General features: G+C 32.1%; 2 protein-coding genes across 18 annotated transcripts in view; one reads left to right on the forward strand and one right to left on the reverse strand.

Annotated features, from left to right (window-relative positions):
- LOC143233708 (glutamate--cysteine ligase catalytic subunit-like) overlaps positions 1 to 10,628 on the forward strand; it is a 135,145-nt gene extending 124,517 nt beyond the window's left edge. For 5 of the 6 annotated variants that reach the window (XM_076470241.1, XM_076470239.1, XM_076470238.1 and 2 more), the window contains 4 exons: positions 2,121 to 2,225; positions 3,846 to 3,927; positions 6,012 to 6,215; positions 10,276 to 10,628. In XM_076470241.1, coding sequence (XP_076326356.1) covers positions 2,121 to 2,225; positions 3,846 to 3,927; positions 6,012 to 6,215; positions 10,276 to 10,442 — 558 coding nt within the window. In that variant the 3' untranslated portion in view covers positions 10,443 to 10,628. The remainder of the gene's footprint in view (positions 1 to 2,120; positions 2,226 to 3,845; positions 3,928 to 6,011; positions 6,216 to 10,275) is intronic. The other variant, XM_076470240.1, reaches the window with a different exon arrangement.
- Positions 10,629 to 12,909: 2,281 nt separating this feature from the next.
- The window catches only part of LOC143233709 (MFS-type transporter SLC18B1-like), a 34,094-nt gene continuing 32,359 nt past the window's right edge, over positions 12,910 to 14,644 (reverse strand). For 11 of the 12 annotated variants that reach the window (XM_076470246.1, XM_076470248.1, XM_076470249.1 and 8 more), the window contains one exon: positions 12,910 to 14,586. In XM_076470246.1, coding sequence (XP_076326361.1) covers positions 14,428 to 14,586 — 159 coding nt within the window. In that variant the 3' untranslated portion in view covers positions 12,910 to 14,427. The remainder of the gene's footprint in view (positions 14,587 to 14,644) is intronic. The other variant, XM_076470255.1, reaches the window with a different exon arrangement.

A 14,644-nucleotide genomic window follows, 5' to 3' on the forward strand; every position in this document is an offset into this window, starting at 1 on the left:
ATGTTTGACACTCTTTCCAATATTTATCACATTTAATCTCATTGTTTGACACTCTATCCAATATTTATCACATTTAATCTCATTGTTTGACACTCTATCCAATATTTATCACATTTAGTCTCACTGTTTGACAGTCTCCAATATTTATCACATTTAATCTTATTGTTTGACACTCTATCGAATATTTATCACATTTAGTCTCACTGTTTGACACTCTCTATAATATTTATCACATTTAATCTCATTGTTTAGCACTCTCTCTAATATTTATCAAATTTAATCTCATTGTTTCACACTCTCTCTAATATTTATCACATTTAATATCATTGTTTAACACTCAATCCAATATTTATCACATTTAGTCTCACTGTTTGACACTCTCTATAATATTTATCACATTTAATCTCATTGTTTGACACTCTATCCAATATTTATCACATTTAATCTCATTGTTTGACACTCTATCCAATATTTATCACATTTAATCTCAATATTTGACACTCTCTCAATATTTATCACATTTAGTCTCAATGTTTGACACTCTATCCAATATTTATCACATTTAGTCTCAATATTTGACACTCTCTCTAATATTTATCACATTTAGTCTCAATGGTTGACACTCTTTCTAATATTTATCATATTTAATCTCATTGTTTGACACTCTATCCGATATTTATCACATTTAGTCTCACTGTTTGACACTGTAATATTTATCACATTTAATCTCACTGTTTGACACTGTATCCAATATTTATCACATTTAATCTCATTGTTTGACAAAAAAAGTGACATGTATATGAAGTCCTATTTTATTTACTCCGTGTTTAAACATAAGTTTATTATTACGAAATTAAACATTCACTCGGTGACCCGGTGTGACGAGGTGGTTAAAGCGCTTGAGTCGGAATCAGAAGGTCGCGGGTTCAAGTTCCCGTCACACCAAACATGCTCGTCCTTTCAGCCGTGGGGGCATTATAATGTACGGTCAATCCCACTATTCGTTGGTAAAAGAGTAGCCCAAGAATTGTTGGTGGGTGGTGATAACTAACTGCCTTCCCTCTGTTCTTACACTACTAAAATAGAAACGGCTAGCGCAGAAAGCCCTGGTGTAGCCTTGTACAAAATTCAAAAACTGAGACTCAGCAGCAGGTTTAGTGTTAATAATTCTAAGACAAAGATTTCTGCGAATGCGTTGAACATAGAGCAGCTAGCAAAAAAAAAAAAAAAACAACTCAAAGGATTCTTGTTTAATAATACGATAATATATGTATAAAAATTAATATTTTACTTTTGTTAGGGATATTTTCTTGTAGCAACGCTATAATATAGAATGAGATCTGTTCCTATAACAACAGTTTATTACATATTTTGGCCCCTGACATCCACCGTAATGGCCATTCACAGATAACGTTAATGTCACTGAATGTATTTTCTAACAGTTATTTACATATGCTTTTTTATTGGTAATGACATCTTGCTCTGGTATATTGAAGATGGCAACTCTGATAAAATCAGCGCCCTATTCTGTGATACTGATAAATACCAAATATATTCTTTTTTTGTACATGATTTCAATACCCACGCTATACTCTTTGACATTACCCATAATCCCTTAAATTATACTTATCAGCTAGTAGCTTGGGAGAATTTCGCATAATATAAGATTCAAGAAACATTTCCTACCTTTGTAATTTAATAGTTTAAGGGAAGAGTTCTTATAGTTACAAGGGTATATTGGGAATTTTATACATTTGTTGACGAGACGTATACTTACCTAGGAAATAACCAGTTTCTATAACCAAATCATATTATTTGGTATCAATAAAGTTGAAGAAATTCCGAGAAAATTAAAGCGACATATTTGCTATTGCGAAAGAATCAGAAAATAAAATCTTAAGAAAATTAATTGTATTGCTTTGAAGTGATTATAACCTCTTGAAAAATTATAGTTAAAATGTTTAATCTATTTTGTTTCTTCCTCTTATATTGTTATTTTTTTGCTAAATTTTATCGAAAACTAAGTTTACATGATTAAAGTGGTATTAAATAATACAAAGTAACATTGTTTGTACTTTTCACAAAATGTTGTTCATATCCAACCTTTTCGTTTCAACTAGGTTCAATTTACGGATTTTGAGAATGCAGCATACGCAGTGTTTATCGTGTTACTAACAAGAGTTATCCTTAGTTTAAACATGGATTTGCTCATCCCAATCTCAAAGGTTGGTTCTTCTAATGCTCATCTCATACAAGAACCTGTAATGCTGTGTTAATTAATGTTTCTTTCTTTACTAACCAGTCGTTAGACTGAACTTCGGTATACAGACACGTCGGAACTATTACTTGATTTTCGTTCTTCTGTTATTAAAGTTAATTGTTAATGGTTGAGATGCTAAATTACCTGCCTCCTTCAACACACTCCTAAAGTTACTGTAGATGACAGAGACCTCTGTATCCTGATATTATAAGTATAATTCTCAGAATGGATGACTCATGTCTTTATATTATTTTTAGCCTTTTTTTATTCTTTTCATCTATTCCATAAATTGTTGCTATTGGCTATATGTATTGCTACAAGTGCGTGAAGACTTAAGTGTATTCGTGTTTTATATATTGTTAAAACTTGGAATTTTATGTATTTTGAAACTACGAGTTTCATTTTTCTTTGCAATTAGTTACTTCAAATTCTACTAGTTGTAATATTGATAATGCTCTAGGAATAAAGTTTTAACAGTTTTTTTTAACTATGGAAAATATTTTGCTTTCTTAATTTAATATATGGATTTAAAACTAACCCGTTTTTAAAAAGCTAAACCGATGTCAGTTGACATTGTTGAATTACAATAAAAATATCCTGATAACAAGGGGTATGTAACCGATGATTCGATACATTTCACTCAGTAGAATTAGTTTCCTGTTGTACTAATTTGAGATCACGTACTTCTACTACGTTAAAACTAATTAAATAAATCCTGTGTAGTTTATTTATTTTGAACCAGAAATCCTTGTTCATTACTTGTATATTTTTATTGTTGTCATCAGGGGCGTAATGATAAATAAAGAAGTGCCGGAACGCGAAATCTACTGCATAAAAGTGTAAGGATGGATTCGTTCAATTGTTTGTTTATGAGCAAAGCCATAAAGGTCTAGATGCCGTGCCCATCATGGGAATCTAACCGCGAAATTTAGCGTTATAAATCCGTCAACTTACCGCTGCCCCACCGGGGGATGACTCATTTGAAATAGTTATGGCGTTCTATCTTAAGGGGGGGGGGAAGGTACAGTGTGTCCACGCACCCCCATCCCCTACTGCATCTCTGGCTGTATTTGGTTTTTTGATTATTTTCTTCATATGTAGTTTCCCTGGAGTTTTAATCTCTCCTAAAATCTAAACATTAAATTTGGATTTTAATCTTTCATACGCTTTTCCCAAAATATATATATTTCTTATTATCCAGTTTGGTGATTTTAACACCACATCCATTCGTTTCTTGAATAACCCTCGACACTTTAGCCTCTTATATTTCTCTTATTTTTGTATGTATATATATATATATATATATATATTTACCGTACTTTATTACTTTGTGTTCTGATGGGTCAGTAGTAAGATTATGAACTTATGATGTCGAAGTCCAAGGTTGAATTCGTCACTGTGGGCAGAACTCAGATTGCTCAGTGTGTAGCTTTGCACCAAAACAAGCATAAACTGTAATCAGTAGTTATCTGTAGGAGGAATTAAAGTTTCAATAATATAGTTTCATTTTCATTTCTGTGTTATTGAATTTAAAACGTGTTTAAAGTATTTCACACTCATACTGCACCTTTTCAACCTATTATAGGTGGATGAAAACTACGAAGAAGCCGAGAAAAGAGATGCAGTGAGATCAGGAACTTTCTGGTTTAAAACAAACATCAAAAAATGTGAGTTTGTTTTATGTTATTGTTATATAAATATAATCAGATGAAAAAATAAGATAAACATTACTCCCCTTAAAAAAAAAAGAAATATAATTTCAATATTTTTCATCAAACATACATTTACTAGCATTACTTAATAGTTAATAAAGTCTTTTCTAGCCTTTTTCTACGAATACAAACAAGTCACAAAATTTCATAAATGCAAAAAAAACAAGGAGTTAAATATGAGGTGCCCTTTGAACTTGAGGGCTTGAACAAAATTGCTCTCCTGTAATTTGCTCTAATTATAATTAAACTAACAAAAATACATTATGAACCAAAGACATAGACTGTAAAACTCATAGTTGACTTTTGATTTCTTTAACTAAATTGTATTTTTCTAAATTTCTGACTTGCTTGGTATTTTCATAATAGATCGCTACGCCCCCAGGCTTAACCTGAGATGGCCTAGGAAGCTCGAAACATTGTTTTTTCCTTATCAATAAGTGTTAATACCCATACCAGCCGTTCTGAGATACAAACTGTATTTTTGTAGGTTATCATTACACTATGATCATACCACATCAGTAGTGGCGAAACGTCGTTTTATTTAATTTTTTTCTATTCCATTTTTTCTGGATTTGTTTTTAATTTTTTAGTGTGTGTGTTTTGGGGGGGGGATGGAGCTCAAGCATCTCTGGATCTATGTAAGAATTGTTTTGAACTCGTACTGTAGATTGAACATATTTAAATTTTATAAACCACAATCTTTTTTTTTTAACTTCATAAGATTTTAGTCCCTTAACCCGAATATTTACCAAGTAGATCATATACTAAAAGTATAAGCTTCTAATTTAACCCTAGGTGCACAAGTTGAAGACGGTGCCATTCAACATGGTATTACGTATTTAATGTTCACTTTACTCAACACTATTGATTTAGTGATAATTCACTGTAGACGACAGTAAATAGGGGATTTACTTACATAGTTACTTGAAGAAAAACTGTAAATATATGTTTTGAAATTTCTACAGGTAAAGTAAATGTAATATACAAATTGTAGGACGGACATAAGTTCATTTATTCTTCACTGACATAAAAATCACTTTCCATCCTACTCATCACAGTTCGAGTTTGAAATAGACTTTTTGTGCACAACAGAACTGCACATGTTACTAAAAGCTTACAAAGTTTCACGTACATAAACATTTTCTCAATTTTAAGGTCAGTCTGTTACTGTAATAATTCAGTTATCGCCAACAGATATAAGGGGAAGAGAGAGACCTCTCCTGGAAAAAATAAAAGTAATTCTGAACAAAAACATAATAAAAGTTGAATTAAAATGTGATAGTAAAGTAATCCGTTTTCAGAAAATAAGTTTTGACTGTTTGACTCGGTAATAAAGAAGAATTTGACTAAACTTTGTTGTAAATCTCCAAACTTTTGTATTAGAAGATGAAATCTCTTTCCACAAGTATTGAATACGAATCCAGAGAGGATTTCCTACATTATTCTCTTTAGTGAAAGTTGTTTAAGTTTGATATTTTGAATTTCGCGCAAAGTTGTGACGGGGATAAAAACCTGCGATCCTTGGATTACGAGTCGGGTCCCTGGCTATGTTAAGTTATGAAAATAAATCAGTGAAATAACAGTTTGATAGTATTAATATTGTAGTATGATCCATATTTTGCAGTGTTAACTGTAATTTCAGTGTACATATACAAAGATTTGCATCGTAGGCAGTTACTTAGGGTTACGATGTACTGTTATGGCGCACACAATTAAACTGAATTAATCTCTAAGTTTGGAAGAGGTGATTCTTTTAGTTGATTATAGCTTAATAATCATATTCAAAAAATTAGTAAAAACATCCTTTTCTCTCTAAATATTTTTGTTAAGATATTATTTATAGTTTTAAAATTTACACAAGTAATTGAAGATGTTCTTACAAATGTGGGCAATGGATGGTGTTAGTATTTTGCTGTTCGAATTAATGTACAAGAGAACAGATGTTTAATTTGCTACTAAAGGGTGTGTTTCTATATCATACATAATTTTTGATGAAATGTTGCACAGTCATATGCTTGTAATTATTATACGTTTTACAGCCAAGAAAGCAAAAGATAAAACGTGCTGTTCCGATGAATGGTCGTATGCCAAGATGACCATGAATGAAATAATCAATGGGAAAGATAATTTGTTCCCAGGCCTTATTCCTTTAATTCGGAGGTTCTTGCGTAGAGCAGCCGTCGAAGTCGATACGCTTCGTACGTTACAAAAATATCTGGAACTCCTACAACATCGTGCCTCAGGTAATAATAGCTGCGACTTCGTTTTAGTTTGAATACATGTATATACGGGCTAAAGTATAAGACATGGTTAAATTTATTATAGAAATATTTCCTTTTTTTTTTTTAAATAGTGGCTGCTTCACAGCTATTAATACAAACATTGTAGGCCCGCCACTTCTATATATCATATACTGTTTAGAAGAATGTTCCAACATATCATTAGACACTCTAAATTCGTACCTTGTTGAATCTTGAACATGTTTTGTGACATTTTATTAAGAATCCTTTAAAGAAATTATAATTTTGCAAAATACCAGGAAGTTATAAAAATGGTTATTCAAATATTTTGAATGGAATTGAAAAAAAATGTTTTATGATATCATCCCCCTGTTAACAATAATAAAACAGCACTGGTTATTGAACATAAATAACCTAGTAATTTCATTGGTATATTACATTATGCATTGATGTAAGTCCATAATTTCAGATTACATTTTTTGGGAAGTTATTTAAATTAGATTGATGTATTTTAACATATATATGTTCTCAAAGAGACTACAGAAAAGATATTAAGTCAAAAGACACTAACTATTCAAAGTTTTTATGCATCTGACACTTGGAGAGTTGGCACAGTGCAAGTGTATAAAATTTACTTTAATTTTGAACGCAAAATTAAAGAAGCCTTACTTATACAACAACTTAAACCCAAAATAAACCAATATAAAGGAACGTCTTTATACCTATATTAATATAATAAATAAAATTATATATTCAAACATCTATCACCGCCCCTACATTCCGACACTCAGTTACACAACCCTTTCGACACTCAGTTACCTCTTTCTTTGTGAACCTGACGATGACCGAAGAAGGTCGAAACGTTGTTCGCTCTTCTATGTAAAATATTTTCTCAACCCAAACGAGCCGTTTTGCATATATATTTCTCTACAAGTGGGTTTTCTCGACATCACTGATTATAAAATTTACTGTTGTGTTTTACAAATTCACAAAAGGTGTGTTTATATGGGGTTAAGAATTTGATTCAAGATATATTAACCTTTGCTCCACCTCATTATGAAACTTTGAGGTAATGAACACTACCACTTCATCCCATTCAGATGAACTGGTAGGATATTACAGTCTCATGGTGTTGAACCAGCTAGTTATATGTAAACAAGAGATTTTAGATAATGATTTTGCACATCTCTTAAACTACCAAGCTACACCATCTAAAGCAGCAAATTGTACTCAAGTACCTGTTCATTTGGTTTGTTTGTTTTTGAACTTCGCACAAAGCTACACGAGGGTTCTGTAGTAGCAGTCCATACTGTTCTCATACTAATAGGTCTGCAACTTCCTCAAAACTACTTTCATACATGGCTATGCCAGTCTATCTAATCAAATATTGCCACAAAAAAGTGGAACATACTGACATACAGTTTCTCCAATGTCAAGTTTGACTCCTCTGAATTTCCAACAAGACCTTTCCCTTAAGTTTGTATTGTTTCAGTGAAGTCACTTTTAACTTGTCACAGCCCATGGCATCTTCTGACATCATGCCTGCATGTATTTGCAGGCCTTTTTTCTATGAGAAGTGGGCTGAGACAGACTGCCCAGTTACCTCTGTCCCAGTTCTGACTGTGCAAAGCTTTCACATTTCTCCAGAAAAGCATCCATATTATCTTTTCGATTGTTATACTTGGGCAGCACGTGTTGGCTAGACCTGGCTCCATTGTTGTTCATGGGTCCTTCTTCCAGTTGGGTGAGCTTTGCAATCTCAATTTGCATTTTTGATCCCCCTGTTAAACAACAAAAACTAGAAACAGATTCTTGTAGTTTACAGTCTTCTAATCCAAGATGAGATCCTCTTTCTACTCATTTATCAAAAAATTTGTTAGCATAGTTAAACAGGGTAATTATAATCTCTACTACATTTGTGTGTGTATTGCCATTCTTGTTTTCTTCTGTCATTGTCTGTCACTACATAACTGGTTGTAGCTCGCTAAGTGCCAGACCTTAAAAGCTGCATTACACAAATTGTCGATTAAAGACTTGTACTTCTTTATAGTATAAATATATACTGTTGTTGTTAGGCTTAAGACTTTCCTATGGTAGGTGTCTTTGACTTGTTGGTGATAAATTTTAAAATCAGTGAACAGTACTCACTCTACTTGTTTGCAACATAAAGTATATATTTGGAACTAATGAAACATGTACAACAGCTTACTTATGCTAGAGAGATCACAGATATATCTTAAACACTATACAGTTCTCACCTTCTTGTCAAAAATCCACTTCGCCCCCATTCAGTTGCTTTAAAATTTTAATTTACAAGCCCAACTACCTTTCCTTACTTCCACACAAATTATCACTTCTATACTGCTGTTCCAGTAATCATTTGGTCTTCTTTCTGCAAAATATCTGTTTCTTTTGTCAAAATTCACTCAAACTCATTCAGTTACTTTAGAATCACATCTTAAAGGAATAAATTATTATTCTTTTCCTCAATTTCTAGTGTTAGTTTTACTCTTAACATTGGCCTAATGTTGAATATCACTTCCACAGCAGTTAACTTTACATTGAACTTTTCCTTGCCATTGACTTTACTTTCTTCTGTTGTCTAGCTTTTTGCTGTTTCCCACTCATCTCATACTGTTTATGTTCAACTCTAAATTATTTGTTTGCTCTATTCTGGACATCAATGTGTTACAAACACAACTTCCAATAATCTTCTGATTTTCTTTTATAATAACAAATTACAAAATAAACTACTTAATATCTACTCTCACCAGTCTTTTATATTGTGACAACAGTAAAAGTATAAAAGATAAAATGTAAATAATGACAAGTATCTTTAATGGAGGTTTGACTGAGTCACGTGGGAGAAAGTGGACCAAAATGCTGTTTACTGTTACGGGCAGTGAAGAAATAATGTGGGCTGATATAACAGCTGATTGTTTTTCACTATAAGTAATAAAACTTGATTCTTAAAAAAAAACGTGCACACAAGAAGTTTGACTTTCACTTAGTTATTGAACAACTAGCATACAAGTCCAGGACTTTAGCCTACGTACACCAACGAATCAAACAATACATGGAACAGAAACCTTCCAAATGAGAAGAGTTTGTGGTTTGAAAATGAAAATCTAGTACCAGTCAAAAACATAATAATCTGTTCTCCTAGAAATTATCTTCACACCAGTGAGAGAGAACCAGATAAGTAATTTGGATATATACAAGGTATTAAATGTTAACTGTTAAAGATATTCCACATATTAAAGTGGTAAGTGTGGATTCTGTTAGTGAAACTTAGTTATTTAAATCAATTAAACTCTGTTAAAATAAATGTATAAGAGTTAAAATTAACAAACATTACAACAGTGGTAATTAAATAACCTGTGTTGTTCATAGAGGGTGATTCAACATTGTCGGGACACACAGCACAAGCTGGAACTGGTACTTGCAACTTTTATAGACATTAACTAAAATAACAGGTCAGAAAATACATAGCTCAGGTATGGCTGTTCTTAATATTTAGCCACTGACCATAGGGAGAATGGCAGACCAGTAGTGCTCACTGCCACAAGGGCTTCATCCACCAATCTCAGCCAAATAACAGGATTGAGTGTTGGTTTTAACATTTTTACAGTTAGAGGTAGACAGACCACAGTCATCAATGTTGCATCTTGAACCTTGGACCGTTAGATCCATATTACACCCAGTTCGAGTTTTCAGTATTACGAGTGCTGGCTTAGTCAACTATTCTGCATTTTATAATTAGGCATAACTATTAACTTCAGTCATTTCTACAAATGTGTAGTTTTTCAGCAATAATACTAAGTAAATTAAAACATCTGGGATGCAGCTTAAAGGTATATTCTGTACACCCGACATTAATTCCTAAACATGATTTTATATTTTTGTGAAAGAAAAAATAATTTAGAGTATGGGAGTTCATGACAACAGAAATTACATATTTTGTTAATTTTTAGCAAACATTAAGTGCATTTTTCACTCCTTATGACCTCTACAACATTCATAGAAACTTAATATTCATTATTATTATTTTTACTTTGGTTAGGTAAATTACTCACAACAGCCCAGTGGATTCGCGAGTATATTCTTGACCATCCTGATTATCGACAGGATTCCGTGGTGACTGAAAGGATAAACTATGACCTCCTGTGTACAGCTGACAGAATTCAGAGAGGTGAACTCAAGAGTCCAAGACTCCTTGGGTCATTTTAATATTAAAAGAAACAAGTTTTCTTTGCTTTATAAACATCTTCATAAAGCACTGAAAGATTGTGAATAATCCTTCTGAGGGTTTAATTGGTATAATATACAAGTGAGAGATGCTTGCTGCTTATTGTATTTCACTTTCAGTTAGTAAAACCTTTCCTGATTTATAAAAATATTGTTAAAAAAATTAAATTTTTGATAGGGAATATTTTCTAAAATGGATACATTACTTAATCATCACTTGATATGTACAGCAGTAAGTGTTCAATATTAGTATAAGTCATCCAATATAAATTGTTAGAGTAAAATGCTACTTAAGTGAGTTACAGACTTCTGTCTCCAAGTGGCATAGCAGTGTCTACAGATTCACACACCTAGAAACTTGAGTTTCAATACCCATCACAAACAGAGCACAGATGGTCCATTATATAGCTTTGTACTTAATTACAAACAATCAAGATTTATTTCACAAGTGTTACACTCACCCATTTTCCTGAAGTATGCATATTGTTTTACAGCATTACAGAAGTACCCACTCTTCCAAACCAGGTAAACATCCAATTATAGAAGGGAGATCTATCTCGTAGCTAAAACTGGGAAATCTTTCTAATCGAAATAAATATATAGGACACACTGAACTAAATCGAAACTGTTTCATAAGTTTTCTTTTCAGTAAAATAATAAGTCATTGTACTTGCATAGTCAGGTATCACACATCTAATGAAATTCTTGCCTCAGATCATTGAATAACATACAGTGAATCTGACTGATCATCTTCACACTTAACCTAAGTAGAAACAATCAAGAACTAATACCTTTATGAAGACAACAGTAGGAGAGAAATCACAACCATCAGACCTGGTAGGTTACAAAAGAGACCTTTGGTAAACAGTACAGATCATTCTATCACCAGTATGAAAACTTTGCTATGACTGACCAAGAGCATACTGTATGCTACAGAACATTTGACTGGTTGTTAGACCATTGCTATGTGTGCATGACAGTGCAGTAAAATCTTGTAAATGATGACAAATATTTGCAGCAGAGTGAATTGCAGGCATAAAGTTTTCTCACTGCTGTAAAACTAATATTAAAATATTTGATCAAATAAGATTTAAATTAAACATGAAGAGTTTCAGTTAGGCATACATATCATTTTTTGTACTCCAATATTCAAAGATAGATTAACTGAATTAGTAAGCCACAAGCTTTGATTAAATTGATTATTTGTCAAAGAAATATTATAATCTATAGATTAGTCCTAATCCCTTCCTAACCATATGACTGATAAATAGGCTTCAAAGTTCTAGTAAAACTCAAAGGGATGGGGATAGAATAGCAATTAACTCTGTCTGTCTGTCTGTGTTCCAGTTGTAAAAAGATATCACCAAGAAAAGAAAAATTAGAAGTTGAAATAGCCTTAGGTAAACCAGTAATGCTCATTGAGAAAGTTCTCTTGGAAAAATAATATACCAATGTGATCAGCAAATAAGAACCATTTAGATCAAAGGTCAAGATAAAGAAATTCTGTAAATTCAGATGGCAGTGTTCCAAAAGTACATCTTCAATATTTCCAGGTAACAGATTCCAATCATCTGCCCCTTTTTAACAAGACAGTCAGGCATTCCTTGCAGAAAAGAGGATTCTAGTCATGCTTGCTTATCTTTGTAATCATGTTCCAACAAATATATCCAGTCTCCCTGAACAACAGTAAGAAAAGTATACAAATGTCATAAGTAACTGTATACTTTGAGGGGTAGAGAAGTTCCCACTGTGAACCACATGGCATCACTCTATGAATTTAAGCACCAGTTTTATTGATAACTAACTGACAAACCTGTTCAATGCAAGGGGAAGAAACAGGAGAATTCAAATCCACTCCCTCTATGTTTCCCCTAAGCATGCTATAAAAAGTACTCACCAGGTTTGGTAACAATCAGTCCAGTGGTTTCCCCCGTTAGGAGCACCTATGTATGCTTTCGTCAAATAACAGATAAATTTTATGATCAAAATCTAAGCTAACACTTTCAGATGTTTGTAGCATAATTTATCATAGTAGGCTTAGCATTCATAGGACAGTCTTCCACGTGTTTAAAAAAGTATATTTGCTTCACATTGTACTCCCACAGTTGAAAGTTAAATGTTTTTCTTTTTACCAAGAGTAAATAAATATCTGTTGCTTGTTTAGACATTAATTTGTACACGTATTGAAAGTATAATTCAGTGAGAAGAGGAGAATCTGAATGGGCCTCAACATGCAGTAACAAGACTAGCTAGTACTGTTTGAATCAGATCAGGGATTTGTCAAAATAGTAATTTGTATGATGTTCCTCTTATATTTTTCAAATTTCACATTTATTTCAATAGTAACAACTTGTGTACCTTTTTCTCGACATCACTGATTTTAATAACTTTGTCCTTGGTTCAGTTACTCCCTTTTATAGTTATAACTAATAGTAACCTCTTAAAGCAATTTTCAGGTGAACATTTATTTTATTGACTCATATTTTAGTACACAGAGCCATGGTTATTATAATAGAATTATTAAATGCCAAGCTCAAGATTATTGAAAGTTATAAATGTTAGCAGAATAACTGAAATGAGCATTTTACAAGTGACATGCATTCCTGCAATTGCTTTGATGTAGCAATACAAGAATTTCTTCCAATAAGCTTTTTAAAACATAATGCATCAAAAAGGAACTTTACCCTTGAACAGGTCTTGTTTTAAATAAGAAATTACTGATCCTTTAATTACACAAAGTAATTTAACATTACAATACAAATGTTTTGTAATTTCTACTGTTTTGAACCTTTGGTATTTATTTTAATAGTTTTGATTAACTGCTTATAGCTATCTATACAGTTCATTTTGTGAAAGGTGGGTATTCAAGGGCTATCTGTGCAGTTCATACTTTGAAAATTAAATGTGTTGAATTTAAAATTCCAAACATTTATTAACAGTACATATAAAAAAAAACTGGACTTCTGTTTTGGCATTATGTCTTACTTTTAATAACATTCTGTTTGCTTTTTTGAGGGAAATAGAGCTATTTTAAAGGGGTTAATTTTATATATAAAATAGCATACATGATCAGAACACAGGTAAGTAAGGGACAAAACTGATGGAAGTACATTCCAACAGCATGATAACACTGCAGTACCTTTCATGTTTTTATGTATATTTTCATTAAAATAGGATAATTAAAAAAACTTAAGTGTTAAGTTGGCTCATTATCAAAAACTCTTCCAAAGTGAAATAACTTAAAGAATATAAATAATAAACTGTAGACAGAAATATATTAACAAAAGCAACTACTCCATTGCTAACAAAAATGATGGAACACTGAGTGGGCAACATTTCTTCTAGATTTCATAATATGCACTAAAAATATTTTAACAAAACACAACTCTTATTTAATCCCGTAAAACGATTTTGAAATCAATATTTCCCTAATATATCAAACAATATATAAACTACAGCCCATGGAACATTGTGTTAAATTCTCTTAATCACCCCCAAGATACATTTGAAAAACAATACTTGTGGACTTCACAAACACACAAGTTAATAACAAATTAAGTTTTCAGCACTGGTTGTTAAAGGGTTTTATAAAAGTGAATAAAGTTTGTTGAAATGCTCCTGAACACATTCAGATCTGTAATATAACACAAAGAAAATTGTAAATCTTCATTCATCACTCTTGTAAACAAGTTTTCTACTTTTCTTACAAATGTTCAAGACAAACTATGAACCATATTACCACCTTCTGAATATCCATTACGGGCTACTTAATATGTAACCCAAGAGAAGATTACCAGCTCTTCAGTTTCCATTTTATAATCAAAATCATTATCACTTCTCTTGTCTCACTTATTGTATTCTTTGATATTTCATTCTCCAAAGATTCAGAACCACTTAAGACCATGAAGAATAATATATTGTGGTGAAAAACTCACAGCTTCTTTAACAACTTCACTTCTGAAGCATCTTATATTGATCCATAATTCTTTGATTGATCTTCATCAACCTGCAACAAGGTGTTTTCTTCTTCTGTCAGAGTTTCACTAATACCACTGTCCGGTTCAACAGTTGCCAGTTGCTTACTATTATCTTTACAGAAAATCCATGGTAGAGCAGCTATGATAGCCTGCAATAAAGCATTCACGGGAAAATTAAACTTGTAATGTAATTGTGTAGAAAAGTAA

Source organism: Tachypleus tridentatus, chromosome 12, assembly GCF_004210375.1.
Source record: "Tachypleus tridentatus isolate NWPU-2018 chromosome 12, ASM421037v1, whole genome shotgun sequence".
In the NCBI taxonomy this organism is placed as follows: Eukaryota; Metazoa; Arthropoda; class Merostomata; order Xiphosura; family Limulidae; genus Tachypleus; species Tachypleus tridentatus.